The 15,859-nt window shown below is 36.8% G+C and overlaps 1 protein-coding gene across 4 annotated transcripts in view; it reads left to right on the forward strand.

Annotated features, from left to right (window-relative positions):
• Nucleotides 1-12,771, forward strand: part of LOC126297671 (guanine nucleotide-binding protein G(I)/G(S)/G(T) subunit beta-1) — a 76,878-nt gene extending 64,107 nt beyond the window's left edge. For all 4 annotated transcript variants that reach the window (XM_049988773.1, XM_049988774.1, XM_049988776.1 and 1 more), the window contains exons 8-9: nt 3,402-3,618; nt 8,020-12,771. In XM_049988773.1, the coding sequence (XP_049844730.1) occupies nt 3,402-3,618; nt 8,020-8,126 (324 nt within the window). In that variant the 3' untranslated portion in view covers nt 8,127-12,771. The remainder of the gene's footprint in view (nt 1-3,401; nt 3,619-8,019) is intronic.
• The last annotated feature ends 3,088 nt before the right edge of the window (nt 12,772-15,859 follow it).

Raw genomic sequence — 15,859 nt, forward strand, 5'->3', positions numbered from 1 at the left:
TGTTTTCTGGATTTTATTCTGACTGTAGGTTCTGTAGAATTAGATTTTTCAGTTCAAAACATGCAGTGTTCTGCTGCAGAGTTTAACTTAAACTATTATTCTTATCAGCTCAATTTAAACATCCTCTCCTGTTAGTGTCTTAGAGTAGAACAATATTTTCATTTGAATTTAGTCTTCTCCTTATTCACTGTTGCTGTGAATCATCTGCAGCCTTCAGTGTTGGGTAAATGTATATCAGAACAAGAAATGAATAGGAACATAATGAATAATATTGTAGACTGCCTTTTACATGGCAAATTTATTTCACAACACTCATCAGATGATATTAAGACATACAAACAAACATGCGTAACTTAAAGATGAAAATCTGCATCATTGTAAGGGGTTGGAAATGGAAATACTCCAGCTTCAGAGCTGAAATTACCTTCCGCCCCCTTACCATAACAATAGGCCTCACAAAATTACCACCTTCAGCATTTCAGCTTCAAAAAATTTACACAATTTTGCTATACGTTACTTAGCACTTGTAATTAGACGAAGATGAAATTTAATAATGGTGTGCTGAAATTATATGTTGGCATGTGTGAATGCTTTCTTTGTGCATTTCTTGATATTGTTGCAAAATATTTTAAAACTTGTCCAGTCAAGATTTGTCCTTATGTTCTGTGAATTACGTAACAGCAGCTTCTTTCCACACCTACCCTTCATTGATTATTGTAACTTAAACAGGTTTTTGCCCTCTGTTGTGTCTCTATACTGACCCAATAAGAGATCCAGCAATAAACATTTTTTGGCTGTGGAGAAGTTAAAAGACTGTGCAGTTTTCTGCTTACTTTTCTTGTACTAGACAAGATACATTCAGTGGTAAAGATAGTGTCGTATGATCAACATCTGTGGTCGAAACATAATTGTGTAAGTAGCTGATTTTAGTGGTGGTGCCAAATGTGTTTCTTCCTAATGAAGACCAATACTAAACCTCATTCAGTGGTTCAGAGTTAAGTGTCAAAGCAATCTAGTGGTTTGTTGAACAGACTTTCTGAACCGAGGTGAAAATTGATCTCCAGGAAGCGATGTTTGTACAACTGGCTCTAAATACACTCCTGGAAATGGAAAAAAGAACACATTGACACCGGTGTGTCAGACCCACAATACTTGCTCCGGACACTGCGAGAGGACTGTACAAGCAATGATCACACCCACGGCACACGGACACACCAGGAACCGCGGTGTTGGCCGTCGAATGGCGCTAGCTGCGCGGCATTTGTGCACCGCCGCCGTCAGTGTCAGCCAGTTTGCCGTGGCATACGGAGCTCCATCGCAGCCTTTAACACTGGTAGCATGCCGCGAAGGCGTGGACGTGAACCGTATGTGCAGTTGACGGACTTTGACCGAGGGCGTATAGTGGGCATGCGGGAGGCTGGGTGGACGTACCGCCGAATTGCTCAACCCGTGGGGCGTGAGGTCTCCACAGTACATCGATGTTGTCGCCAGTGGTTGGCGGAAGGTGCACGTGCCCGTCGACCTGGGACCGGACCGCAGCGACGCACAGATGCACGTCAAGACCGTAGGATCCTACGCAGTGCCGTAGGGGACCGCACCGCCACTTCCCAGCAAATTAGGGACACTGTTGCTCCTGGGGTATCGGCGACGACCTTTCGCAACAGTCTCCATGAAGCTGGGCTTTAGTCCCGCACACCGTTAGGCTGTCTTCCGCTCACGCCCCAACATCGTGCAGCCCGCCTCCAGTGGTGTCGCGACAGGCGTGAATGGAGGGACGAATGGAGACGTGTCGTCTTCAGCGATGAGAGTTGCTTCTGCCTTGGTGCCAATGATGGTCGTATGTGTGTTTGGCTCCGTGCAGGTGAGCGCCACTATCAGGACTGCATACGACCGAGGCACACAGGGCCAACACCCGGCATCATGGTGTGGGGAGCGATCTCCTACACTGGCCGTACACCTCTGGTGATCGTCGAGGGGACACTGAATAGTGCACGGTACATCCAAACCGTCATCGAACCCATCGTTCTACCATTCCTAGACCGGCAAGGGAACTTGCTGTTCCAACAGGACAATGCACGTCCGCATGTATTCCGTGCCACCCAACGTGCTCTAGAAGGTGTAAGTCATCTACCCTGGCCAGCAAGATCTCCGGATCTGTCCCCCATTGAGCATGTTTGGGACTGGATGAAGCGTCGTCTCACGCGGTCTGCATGTCCAGCACGAACGCTGGTCCAACTGAGGCGCCAGGTGGAAATGGCATGGCAAGCCGTTCCACAGGACTACATCCAGCATGTCTACGATCGTCTCCATGGGAGAATAGCAGCCTGCATTGCTGCGAAAGGTGGATATACACTGTACTAGTGCCGACATTGTGCATGCTCTGTTGCCTGTGTCTATGTGCCTGTGGTTCTGTCAGTGTGATCATGTGATGTATCTGACCCCAGGAATGTGTCAATAAAGTTTCCCCTTCCTGGGACAATGAATTCATGGTGTTCTTATTTCAATTTCCAGGAGTGTATCTCAGTGGTGTAAACTTAATAGCAATGTCACTGCTCACGTTAAAAGTGGAAAACATTTGATAATAAAGTTAAAATGTTTTTGTAGTATAGTATACCTGCTACTAATTTTTCATTAAACACTTGTCTGTGGAATAGAAGGTGGCCAGAAGAATTAACTGAAAATCAATTTGAAAATGCACATTGTATTTGTCAGACATTTCATAGTATTGGGAAATTGCTGAAAGGCTTTTGTAGTTGCATTCTGAATTACTTTATGTTCCTCTAACAGATTTAGTAATAAGTAACTAATATATGTTTTCTTCCAGTGTTTTAGCTGTGAACACTTTTTATCAAAATCACAATAATTATTTATTATTAATGTCATTAGTGAATGTGTGCATTGTTAGGGTGCAATTAAAATACATCTATCTGTGTAGTAGTCCCTACAAGAAGACTGTGGGTGTACATCACATACAACTCTCACTTCTCACTTTTATGTGATCAAAACTTTCTTCTAGAATAATTACTCTGGAAAATTACACTAGAAGACATTGTTAATTTGTTCCCCAAACTAATAACCATTCAAACAGAGATTTTGAACAAAACTTTGAGAAGGTCAGAAACATTTTTCTTGGCAGTCAAAATTTTCATCAATTTTTTTATACTTGAAATTTGGAGCTATCCACCCTATTTATGAAGTCTGTTACTACTTAAATATTTCATTATGAATAATTACAGAAATTGTACAGACATAGCAGTACTCCAGCGAACGCAATTTAATGTTTAGTTGTATGCCTCTCGCATTTAGCAAAACAGGGCTCAAGGTATACATGCTCTTCAAAAAGCGTAATATTAAGTTTTTCTCAAGTCTTGATTTAATTTTTATATTTTATTTTTTTGCAGTTCTTTCCAAATGGCTATGCCTTTGCAACAGGCAGTGATGATGCGACATGCCGTCTATTCGACATTCGAGCAGATCAAGAATTAGCAATGTATTCTCACGATAATATTATTTGTGGGATTACATCTGTTGCATTTTCCAAGTCTGGTCGCTTACTGTTGGCTGGTTACGATGACTTCAATTGTAATGTTTGGGACTCAATGAAAACGGAACGTGCAGGTAAGAAATCATTGAAGATTTGGTATTGAGAGACAAGTTTTGCCTTGTGGAGTATATTCTGTTGTGGTATTGGTTGCTGTAAAATTTGAAAAGAATTTACTTCCATAAACACAAGCCAGTGTTTTCATAGCTTGTATAATGGCATTCACCAAATGTACATACTCTCTACCTGCAATAGAAAATAATTTAACAAAATTCAGTGGGATAATTCTGTTACTACAATATCTAAAATGCTTTTGTAGTTCTTGCAGATGCAATTAATTGGCAGTATGGGGGAGAAATTGTTAGCAGCAGTATAGAAAGAACAGTGTGGTTGTAGAGGCAAATAAGATGGTGCAAAGTGTGATCCTAATAAATTATTTCGTATAATAGTGTTTCAGCAAAACATAAAAAAAACCAACAGCACAATTTTGACTGGTAAAATATATTGGGTTGGTGCATAGGTTCACAGTGACTCCCCGTAAGTTTAATAAATGCAACAGATACACATAACATAGGCTATAGTCGCCAATAATATATTCTCCTTGACTATTTACAACAGTCAGCCAATGCTGGGATAGCTTTTAGTCTGCAACTGTAGAAATCATGTTGTTTGAGGTGAAGAACTCGTCAAGCTGTGTTCGGAATGCATTTTTATCTGGGAAGGAAGTTGCTTGAAAATTGTTAGTGGTAAATGTGAAAATCTGAGAGCACAAAATCAGACAAATAAGGTGGGTGCAGAATGACTTCCCAGCTAAACTCCTGTATAGTGTTTTTGTCAGTTTAGCAGAATACAGGTGGGAGTTCCCGTAGAGTAGTGTCACTTCATGCAGTCATCCTGGTCATCCTTCTTGGAGTGCATGTCCAAAATGACTGTTCTATACAGTAAATGTCAGCAGTGGTAGTTACATCTTGTGTGGAGCAATTTGCAATCATCAGATGCATCGTGTTATCTTCTGTGGATGGGTGCAGGTCTTTGTACTGGGATGTGTTGCTTTATTTGGGACAACCATTCCTTCCTTTTCCTTATGATAGCATAGAGACACCATTTCTAGTCACCAGTAAGTATACAGGGTGGAAATGGTGTCATTTACGAGCCAATTGATGATGAGCAAGCAGAGGTGCACACGTTACCACTCACTGATTTTTGTGATTATAGTTTAGAGCATGTGGTGCCCATACAACTTCCCCATGTATGCAAGTGTCGCATGATGCTGGAATTATCAGTTCATACCATTTGCCAGCTCTCAAGTACACTGATGTGGATCATTATGGATTAATGCGTTTAAGTGACTATCAAACCCTAAAGTTCTTTCCTGGATGTAGAGAGTATCTAATGTGAAAACAGTTGTCTTTAAAGTGAGAGAACCATTTTCTTGCAATGCTCTGTGCAATGGTACAAATTCCCCTACATGGTGCAAATGTTTCTGGCTGCCTCTGCTGCTGTCACATGCCTATTGAACTCAAACAGAAAAGGTCACAAAAATTCAGATTTCTCCACTCAGCACTCCATTCCCAGTTTCCACGGCTCCACTCATTAGTTTCAAATGATGATATGACGGAGATGCTGAGTTGCAGATAGGCGCAATAAAAATACTATCAGAAAATGCACTTTCTAAGGCAACAGGAGAAACACAGGAAAGAAGAGAGGACGATGGACACTGAGTATAGTAATGCATTAGAAAATTTCTCAGTTTTTTTGTTGCATCTATCTGTGAGTCAGCATCTTTATTGCATGGTGAGTAGCAACTATTCTTTTCAGTTTATTTGCTATAGTCTGATTAAAGTTAAATGATAGTTGACCTTCACGCACTAGAGCTGATTCCCTCCAGTCAGAGCACACATCATGATGTCCAAACCATTCACTGTTGTCAAGCTGCCACAACAATTAGTTGGTTTCCTTGTTCAGCATTCTTTCTTGGGGACTCTTGTCATGAGAGTCGGAAATACATGAAATATCTGCAGAGTAAAAGCCTAATTTAGTGGTTAGCATAGAAAGCTGATGGGTAGAAAGTCTCACGTTCAAATCCGGTCAACTGCAGTGAAATTTATTAGTTTTTAATCTAATCAAGAGTTCATTATGCTCATCAATTAAGTTGTTTAAACATATTTTTTATTTCTAATGCTTTGCAGTGTTGTTTTCATCATCATATTGACTTTTCTCTCTGTTGGCTTTTTCCTTCCTATCATGCATATTTCGTTTCGAATCTGCATGTCGCCTGTAATCTGCATGCATGACTCGTCATCATCCGGTAACATGGCAGTTCGTGTAGCCAATGTGAGGATAGTTTCAGGTAACGAATGACATAGAGAAATTAGTTTGCTTTTAACAGTGAAACTGACATTTTGGTTTAGAGTTGGCTCGTAGAGGTTAGCCTTACATGCTGTCGAGGAAGCGATCGTGATTTTAGTTTGGCTGCAGATTATTGTTCACCGATCCCTGGGGTACATGGCACATCACAAGGTTGGGGTTAGGTTAGGGCAAGGGCTTCAGTTCAGGGCTACAAAACCCAATGTCTGCCACAGTTCAGGCATTGATTACTTAACATCAGCTTTCAACCATGTCTCTCCCATTTCCATCATACCTGGCATGGCCGGTTTCAACTTTGCTCCATGTTAAACATTAACAGCATTTGTCAGGTGACCTACCTTGTTTCTGGGTTGTTTATAACTGAGCAGTATCTGGCAGTGGATGGGGCAACTCCGTAGCTCCAAGTGACAGATGTCAACTATTGAATAACTGTAATCAGACTGTAATGCTACCTTATGCTTTGTTCTTGTGGATTTATTTGTTAAAAATTCCAGTAACTTTCGTTAAGTTTTGTATAGCCATAAGAGAAGACATTACAACTACTACATAAAGTGTTCAATTGCACAAATTGTTTGATGTAGAAAACGGAATTTTCTATAAATAGGTGCAGTGCCCTTAAATTGTTCTATAAAATTATGAACTGTGCCTTAGCTTTTGCAAGCACATCGAAAGAAAACAATCGGTAGGTAACAAAAATGGCTCGCTGTTATTAGGCTGTAGTAGGTACTGTAAAAGCATTTCCGTTAAGCCTTGTGTCCCAAGAACTTCGGACTTCTGAAGAGCTGCAATTTTTTTCCCATAGCTCCAGGATGGTAAAAACAGTTTTATGATAGTAATGAATTTGTTTGTATGAATTACTGATCACCAAATAAGAAGTGTTCACATATTGGTATCTATGAAAAGATTAAATCCCCAGATAAATTCTGAAAACTGTCAAAAGTACAGCTGGTGGGCAGCTTTGTGTATATTCCACATTTCTTACAACAGGGCGTAGTATCAGTTATCTATAAACACATTTGTACTTAGGTTTGTCAATGCCCAGAATTTCAACATTTATGTATTTGCACTTCATAGAAATTAATTATTCTGCTACACTTACATATTGATGATTGCAACAACACAGTTGGCATTAGTGTAGTTCACATCCTCAATTAGAACATTTTTCACTTCATTTTTCACTTCCAGCTTATTATTAGGCCATACTGGTATTCAAAGTTCTTTCTTCACACTGTTGACATAACACATTCATTTGCATGCATTTGTTGCGTGTTTTTCATCTGCACAGAGAAAATTAACCATAACTGTAATTTCAAATTATTAATTCAATTGTCAGCATGAATCGTGTCAGTTGTTGAACACTAGTTTTTTCCTAACATCATACATGATGTACTGAAAAGGCTTTTCTTGATTTAAATTTTCCTCCTTTCTGATTGACAGTCATTACCTTTAGAAGTATCATTAATGTACCATAACTGATAGACTTTCCCCAGTTTTGTACACTCATTCATAACTACTTTTAAAATTAATGTATGTCAAATGAATTTGCTATGCTCACAGTGAACTGAAATGGAGATACTCAGCCTTCTTTGTATGTTCCAATTGTCAAGAGAAACCACTTAAGTCTAATCTAAATCTTTTGCAATGGAAATTTTGCCTCTATAAAAAAATACTAAATGCAATTCTGGAAACTGTTGCACTAATAAAAACTGAAAGGCAAATCGTGGAAGTTACTTACATTGGCCAAGTGAATAATGCGTAGTGTGTCAGCTATCGGTAGCCATCAGTGAAAAGTAATGAAATTGCAGACCTCTAATTATTATGTTGTAGGGCACTAAAAATCCATAATAATTTATCAAAGTTCCATTACGTGACACTTGGATATATTTTCTGTTAATACTTGTGCTTTGTGGTAACTAAAATAAAGATATTCAGATATTATGTGCATGCAGTGTAGAATTGTTAGTCAGTGTTTGAAACAGTCTGCATGTTGTGTACATATAAAGACCATTAAAATAAACTGGTCAGAAGTTATTAATTATGCAGAGTGTAAAAATGATTATTGTCTACTTCTAAAATTAACTGATGTAATTTATGGTAAAATTATCTTATAGGTATCCTTGCTGGCCATGACAACAGAGTTAGCTGTCTAGGAGTAACAGAAGATGGAATGGCAGTGGCAACAGGGTCATGGGACAGTTTTCTACGAATTTGGAATTAAAGCTGCACTGCAGAAATTGAGAAATCATTCTAATGTGTTATTGGCATGTAATTCATTTTTAAATTAATTGCATGGAGAAAGAGGACAGTTATAAAAAGAACAGAATCATGTAGGAAGGAAACCAGCTTTTGATTTGTAGTGCTAGAAGCTTGTTTGTTTGTGTGTGTGTGTGTGTGTGTGTGTGTGTGTGTGTGTGTGTGTAGAAAGGAGCGCACACTGTTTATAGGATGTTAAACTTAAGTTATACCGATGTAAAGTGACCATTGTACTGCATCTTGCAAGTTGCACATATTTAAATAACTTCTCTGTGTTTTGTGAATGTTACTTTCAAATAATCTCATTTAAGTGTATTAATATTCTGAGGGACTCCAGTGTTGGGAGATTTCTTTGGTTAGGCGTGTTAAATGTATGCATGACAACTGTGTACACTTGTATTTGAATTTACTACTACCGCTGTTATTATTATTATTATTATTATTATTATTATTATCATTATTATTATTATTTAATTGAAATAGAGTATAGAATAAAGGTAAATCTGTTAATACGTTCTGGTTGCAGCTTTGTATGAGAGCTTGGATCGACAACTGCATTGAATGAATACCAAAGAGAATTTTGAAGAAAGAATGTATTTCCAAATGTAAATGTTAATAGTTTTCTCACTGAAGCTTTCCTCCCCTGTCAGTGTGTGTTCACAGTGTGTGCCGAAGTGGCATTCAGTGTTTCATGTAGTTGTATGTACTAACATTATATAGACTGCTTTTCCACATTAGGCAGGTGATGCTATCAGTGTTGTCATAATTTTTGTATCCCTTATGCTTAGAATAATAGGTTGCATTTTATTTACTGTTAGGCAGAAGCAGCTTGTGAATATTTCAAAGCTTTGTGGCAATGTAAAGATATTTAAAATCAGGATTTGATATGAATAATTCTTTAGGCTAAATTAGGATACTATATGGGTGGCATAAATGTAAAAGTATAATTTGTGTCACTGGAAATGACTTGTATTTTCTGAAAATCATGCTCTTCCTGTATATGGAAGTGCTTGTAAGCTTGTAAACAGTTAGTAAAAAAATCTTTGCAACTGCCCCATCCCCTCCCACCCCCCTCCCACCCTCTCAGCCCCAACATACATCATGAAGCTTTTGGTATGTGCTGCCAGTTTATAAATGTCTGACAATTTTTGACACTACATCATAAAGTCAAGGTCACTATGATCGTATGCATTACTGCAGTAGTATATTTTTTGGTACATCTGTTGTATATCCAAAGGTGCATGTAGTGAACTCTTGTCGTGTTTAGTTCATTTGTTTGTACTGTGGTTAATGTAGTCCGCAGGTAGCTCCAGTCCATTTTTGGTGTTATGGAGAGCATGTGTGTAAATGTTTGGCTTCTATTGTAGAATGTGTCTGTCAGTAAGATGTGTATAAATTAAAAGTATGGTTTATTTTGCAAACCAGATTTCTAAAAATTTTAAACTCTTTATCAGAAGGGCATTAATTATGTGAGCTGCACAATTAGCAACACTTACAATATTGCTTGCTGTTGCAAATTTAATTTAATGTGGTTCCTTTCACATTTGATAGATGTGAACTTTCTTTCAACATAGTATGTCCCACAAAAATTTCTTCAAAAAATATTTATCTGTGTAATTAGTGGTACCTCATTTCAGTATTGATTGTAAATGTATTGGATGTTGTATCTTCAAGCTAGGGACGGTTTTGAACTGTAAATCATCTGTTCCAATATTTAGAGGAAATCCTTTGTATAGATAGCTATTTAATACCACTGTCAGTGAATAAATGTGTCACTGGTTCTCATAGTTTATGTCCTCTGCTTGTCATGTTCGTTACATGTCAGAGGTTTTGCTCTTTATCTTCCTGTACTTAGCAATATTAAATATTCTAAATTTTCATTATAACAAGACGACAAAAGTACTGCCAGTTTGGTGCTTCATGATAATTTGTAAATATAATATTGAATATGGAAATACCTTTAATGGATGGTAGGTCATAGTCAGTACAGAGTCACATTAGTGAAATATGTATGTTTGAATCAGTCATGGAAGCTATGATGAGCTGCATTTACAAATGTTAACCTCATGGTGATAGCAAGATAATACGCTTAGCCTACTAACATGGCAACATGTAGAAGAGCGCTAAATATATTTCTGAACATAAATTTAATCATGTCACAGCTAATTTGATTGCTTTATAATGAAGTTTTCGTGCCAGCAAGTGCAAAATGACAAAAGCATGCTGCACACTGTAGTACCAGAGTCAGGTCAAAGCACTAAGTTGTGCTTTGGAAATAATGTTAAAGCGTAATAATTACTGTTAGGCAACTTGTGTACGAACTGTACTGCTTGAAGGAATGTTATGGTTTAATTTGCTTTCTGCTTGTAACATCTACTGTGTAATTCACTGGAATTTTATTATTGAAAGCACGTACAAACCTAAGTAATAAAACTGCAGCCATTACCTTGCTAAGCATCTCTCTCTCTCTCTCTCTCTCTCTCTCTCTCTCTCTCTCTCATATTTCATATTTCTTCTTCTTCTGCTTCACCTTGGTTTTGCATGTGTATGCAGGAGATATTTACTGAATTAGTTAATAGATTGTCTGCACTGCTAATATTATTAGCATTATGTGACACTTAAAATGACAGAAATGATCACATGTGAGTTCCAGATGTCTGTAAGATTTTATAAATTTCATGCAGTTTAATTTATATTTTCTGATATTTTTCATTAATTTGCCCATGATTACATCAGAGAACTTGTAATGGTAACTCAGTTTATAGTTGTATCAGCACAAAAAACATGACCAGTGTTCAATTGGATGTTTGCACAAAGTTATTTAAGTAAATTTAGGTGGGAGTGTGTATGAGCATCCCTTACAGTGCATGCAGCTGTCATTTCAGAAGTTGGTATTGTATGAAGGTAACATCTGTTGAGGCCATGAAGTTATATACAACTTAAATGCAACTTGTATACCTTCCTTTGTGTGATGACATGAAACATTCAAAACACCAAATAAGGGTTTCATTTACATAAGATATAGATTCTAAAGTTTTACTATATTTTCGAGGTGCAATTTCTACCTTAAATTTTAACACTATTTAAACAAGCTGTGGGCATGCAACAGATATTGCCTGTCAGTTTGATAGTGTGGTTCCTCAAATTGTCTGTCTTAATAGAATATTGTTCTAAAATTTGCACAATGAATATTCAGGTTATTGTAACACCAGTGTTGTTGAAGGCACTCAGGTTACACTGCAGAAATAAACGAATTCTGATTGTCTTGTGTGCAGTCAAGAGTTATGAAATGCAAAAAAGTTCTAAAAGTTGCTGTTCCCATATGTCATACGCTTAGCATACTGTAACTGTCCCAGTGGACTTCGTCTTAATGACTGTGTAATGTTGTGAAGGATGTGTCTGGATTCACTGTAGTTTAATTGCATAATGTGACTTTTGCATTATGAAATTCATAAATCTTTAAAACCCAATATAGTTAGTGTTAAAATTTTGAGCAGTGAGTTGGCTGGCTCTTCAAATTTCTGGATAGCATATCCAGTACATTGCTAATTAAGTTCTCATTCTTTTGATTAGTAGTAGTGTTAAACATTTTGTGAAATCTTTAGTCGGTAACCAGCTTGTCAGGAAATAAATGACAGGGTGAATTGCCAAATTGTTTGACACAAATCTTCTTGTTGTAACCCTAATTTTTGAAGCAAAGATACTACAGCATATTAAATTTTTTGCATCCTCCTTCTGTCTCACAAACTTGTACTAAAAATTTTTCTGTATTACAATAATTACATGGTATCTCATTACAGGAATAGAAGCTTATAATCTGAAGTGATTAATTTTCAATGAACTGCAAAAAATTTCTTTGCATCTGTGATGTGTTTTGTGGAAAGTATTTTGCTTCCATAACTGTGATAGTTAATGCAAAGCTCATTTAATTGTTGTCTTTGAACATAGATATTTTCATAACCATATACAAAATTTTTGGTTTACTACGCTTTTTAACAATACAATGTGGGTCGGTGTGACAGTAGATTTAATCCTACTTGAATTCAAAGTAAACACTGCAGCACATGCTCAGGGATGTGCACATTTATTGCACAACAATGTAACTGCCCAAAAATCGTAGTTTAGGATTATGTGTTTACTTTAATTTCAGGTTTCATTATCCTTTGGTGTCAGGTTGTTTAGTAGTATGACACTTCAATACAAAAATGACATTGAAATAAGTGGACCATATCCTGCATTAAATTTGAGCCATGAAAGCATTTAAAAGTTCTCCAGCCTTTTGCTGAGAACATTCTGGTGGTCAGGTTGCCATCTGAACTTACCCAATATCTCTCTCTCTCTCTCTCTCTCTCTCTCTCTCTCTCTCTCTCTCTCTCTCTCTCTCTCTCTCTCTGTATCTCTATCATAGCACAGTTGTGACTTGAAGTGTGGACTCTTGTGTGGTGCAGTATGTTGCAGTTGGTGAACATAGTAAAATTTCCTTTACCTATATCATATGGATTCCAGTCATGTATTTGTGTTCCAAGCACAAGTTCTGATATGAATGAATTATAATCTAAGTCTTGTGAACAATATGTACTCGACAACTGAAATAAAGTTTTGAACAAGTTTTTAATTTTTTACTTAGTCACAGTATTATGTTTCTAACAAAATGCATTAACTGGATAGGGTCAAAACAGAAGACAATTACTTTCTGTATATTGCATAATGGATTGTGGGTACTTATTTCACTTTACAGAGGGGCATTGTGTATCATAGTTGGAAATAATCACCAGTATAAAGTTTGTAAAATTTGTTTTCAGCCTTACACAGTCAAAAAATAACACTCTTAATGATTCCAATAACTTACAGAAACTTTGTACCCGTACCAATCCAAATGTTATTACCAGTGTCGATGAAATAGTATGTGTGTCTGTATGTAGTTGGCATAAAGGTTTGTAATCGGAAGGAAGGTAGGGAGGATGTGGAACAAATTTTTAGTGATGGTGGACACAGTACATGTATTAAAAATAATTATACTTGTGATAGTATGACTGGAAACAATTTAATAATAAATGATAGTCCCTAATGCAATATTTTTACTTAATGGGATTGAAATAATTAAATCAAATCATTTTCCTCATCTTAGTACAACTAAGTGTTGGTGGGAGGTGACGTTTATGTAACAGTTACAGACTGTTCGTTTGAGATTGCTGGCAAGATGGTTGATTCCTAGAACATTATTCTCATAAATCTGTCTTTGATAACATGTTCAATGCAGAATCATTTATCAGTTTCTCCATATTTGCTTGAATCATGACAGAGTTGAATGTCAACTTGTTGTTTTGCAGTCTACACATCAATATAAACAGTTATGATGTGAGAAGCATACAGATGAAGCAAATTAATATGTAAATCTATAATTTTCATCTTTCTCACAAATTGTTTGTAGAAACGTGCTAATTGCTCTAATACGTACCCTAATAGGTCAGATTGTGTTCAATTGTGTAAAAGTTATTTTACGTAACATGCACTTACATATTTTGCTTGCTTATTCTCCATTGCACATGTAATTCAATTGATACAAAATTCTTAGATTTCAACAGCTCTCATTAAGTCTTAAAATGAAAAACAATACTTAGGTATTCGGTGCAGCAGAAATGTCAGCCATTAACACTGAATTGAACAAATGTTAGTTACCTTGTGAACTTCCATTACTTGTGTTCACAAGATTTAAACAGTGCTGCCCGCCTCTGCCCCTCCCAACACACACACACACACACACACACACACACACACACACACACACACACACACACACACACACACACACACACACACCTCTCTCTCTCTCTCTCTCTCTCTCTCTCTCTCTCTCTCTCTCTCTCTCTCTCTCCCTCCCCCCCCCCCCCCCCTTGAAGATCAACATACTTTGTTGGATTAGTTCTCATGTTGTATGCAATGCTACAGTATTATGGAAACTAGTGGTATACGTTGTTCCAAAGAACATTCATTACATTCAAGGTGGTTTATTTGGTCAGCTCCAAAATTTTGTAACTTGAATTACTTAATGGACTGACCAATAAGACACACAGTTTTATGCTTTCTGATAAAACACAATTGGGTGTTTAATTGGCTGTTGTCAGTACTGAAATAGAGAACTTGAAGAGGGGTTGAAGTATTTTACTATAGCTTTTAACTGTAGGTGACACACACTGCCATTATTGGTTTCAGCTTTGTAGCAAATCTTTAAATGATAAGAACATGTCGTGTAATATCAAAGTACAATTAAATGGACCTGGAGTGGCGTTTCAGTTGTCCTTCGAAGAGTTACATAGTAATTTGTTCACTTCACTTACAGTGACTTGTTAAAAGTCAAAATCAACAGTGTCATTTTATGGCCCAATGCTGAAATACATAACGTTAATGAAAAAAATTGTTTACAAGATGGTAACTTGGTTTCCTTAAAACAGCATGCCTGGTTTATGTAAAGTATTTCATACTGACATTCGTTGAAGTACACTGTTCTGAAAATGTCTTATGTATATGTAGTTGCTATCCTTCAGTATTCCATTTCAAATATGCCTTTGCAGATCTTTAATTTGTACATACTATGCTGATAAACATAACTATATATTGATGACATCTGGTACTTGTCATACCACACAAAAATGCCTCCATGACATATTAAATGCTCTCGTGTAGTAGGACTTCAGTGAAAGTGGACTTTTGTTTCATGATGAGACTGAAATTTTACAGGTATACTTCATGTCAGCAATTCTCATTCACAATTACTGAGCATTTGCACATAAAAAAAAGTATCTTAGACTGGTAAAATGTAGATGTGCTGCCTAGTATATTTCCCATTGCCTTGTTTAGAACAGTCTGTACTGAAAATGGAAAAATTTTCCATCTGTTTCCATTAAAGGGCTCAGGGCTGTTCTATGCGAGACATGTTTTCTCAAATTTCTAGCATCTAACGGTTCTGACTCTTTTTTGAGGATTTTTTGTGTGTGTTTTCTATCCACATCGAACTTATTTACAAAATGTTTGAGGTTTTTTCGCAGTGAGTTGTTGGAGGGATTAGTTTTTGTACATTGGTCAATGTCATTTTTTAAGTGAGAGTATTTGCCTCAGTGTACTGAGGTCATACACTCAAAATAATAATAATAGGCTAAGTTTCCATTTGTGGTGCTTTTCTTCATTCCCAAGAATGTTTGTAAGTGCTGTTTATTTGCCTCTTTTTAACATAGCTTTTGTATGTTTGCATTGCAAATTATATACAGCAGTGACCTGTTCCACACTGTCAAAACAGTAGTCTTCATATAATTCATACTGTTATGAGTACACTCACAGAAATGTGTAAAATGGACTTAAAGCACAAGTTTTGTATTTTTAATTCTTGACACAAATCTGAATGCTAGATTATTATGGATGAATGTTGTAAGGGGTTAAAAGCTATGCATAGAAATCTGTCTCAGCATCTCATACAAGAGTCAGTAATTTCCTCCAATGGGTTTGTTAAAAACACATTAAAGAATTGCAGTGTAATGTTGGTGAGGACGTGTTTACATTTTGCATGTTTAGTGTGTAAGTATTGGTATTTATTTAAAGGAAGCAAGGAAAATGATGCTGCTGTAGATTAAAATTATATAATTTTTGTCATTTATCTTGTAAAGTGAGGAATATTTCACTTGTCCAATAAAGCTTTTTGTCTTT

This window comes from Schistocerca gregaria, chromosome X, assembly GCF_023897955.1.
Source record: "Schistocerca gregaria isolate iqSchGreg1 chromosome X, iqSchGreg1.2, whole genome shotgun sequence".
Taxonomy (NCBI): Eukaryota; Metazoa; Arthropoda; class Insecta; order Orthoptera; family Acrididae; genus Schistocerca; species Schistocerca gregaria.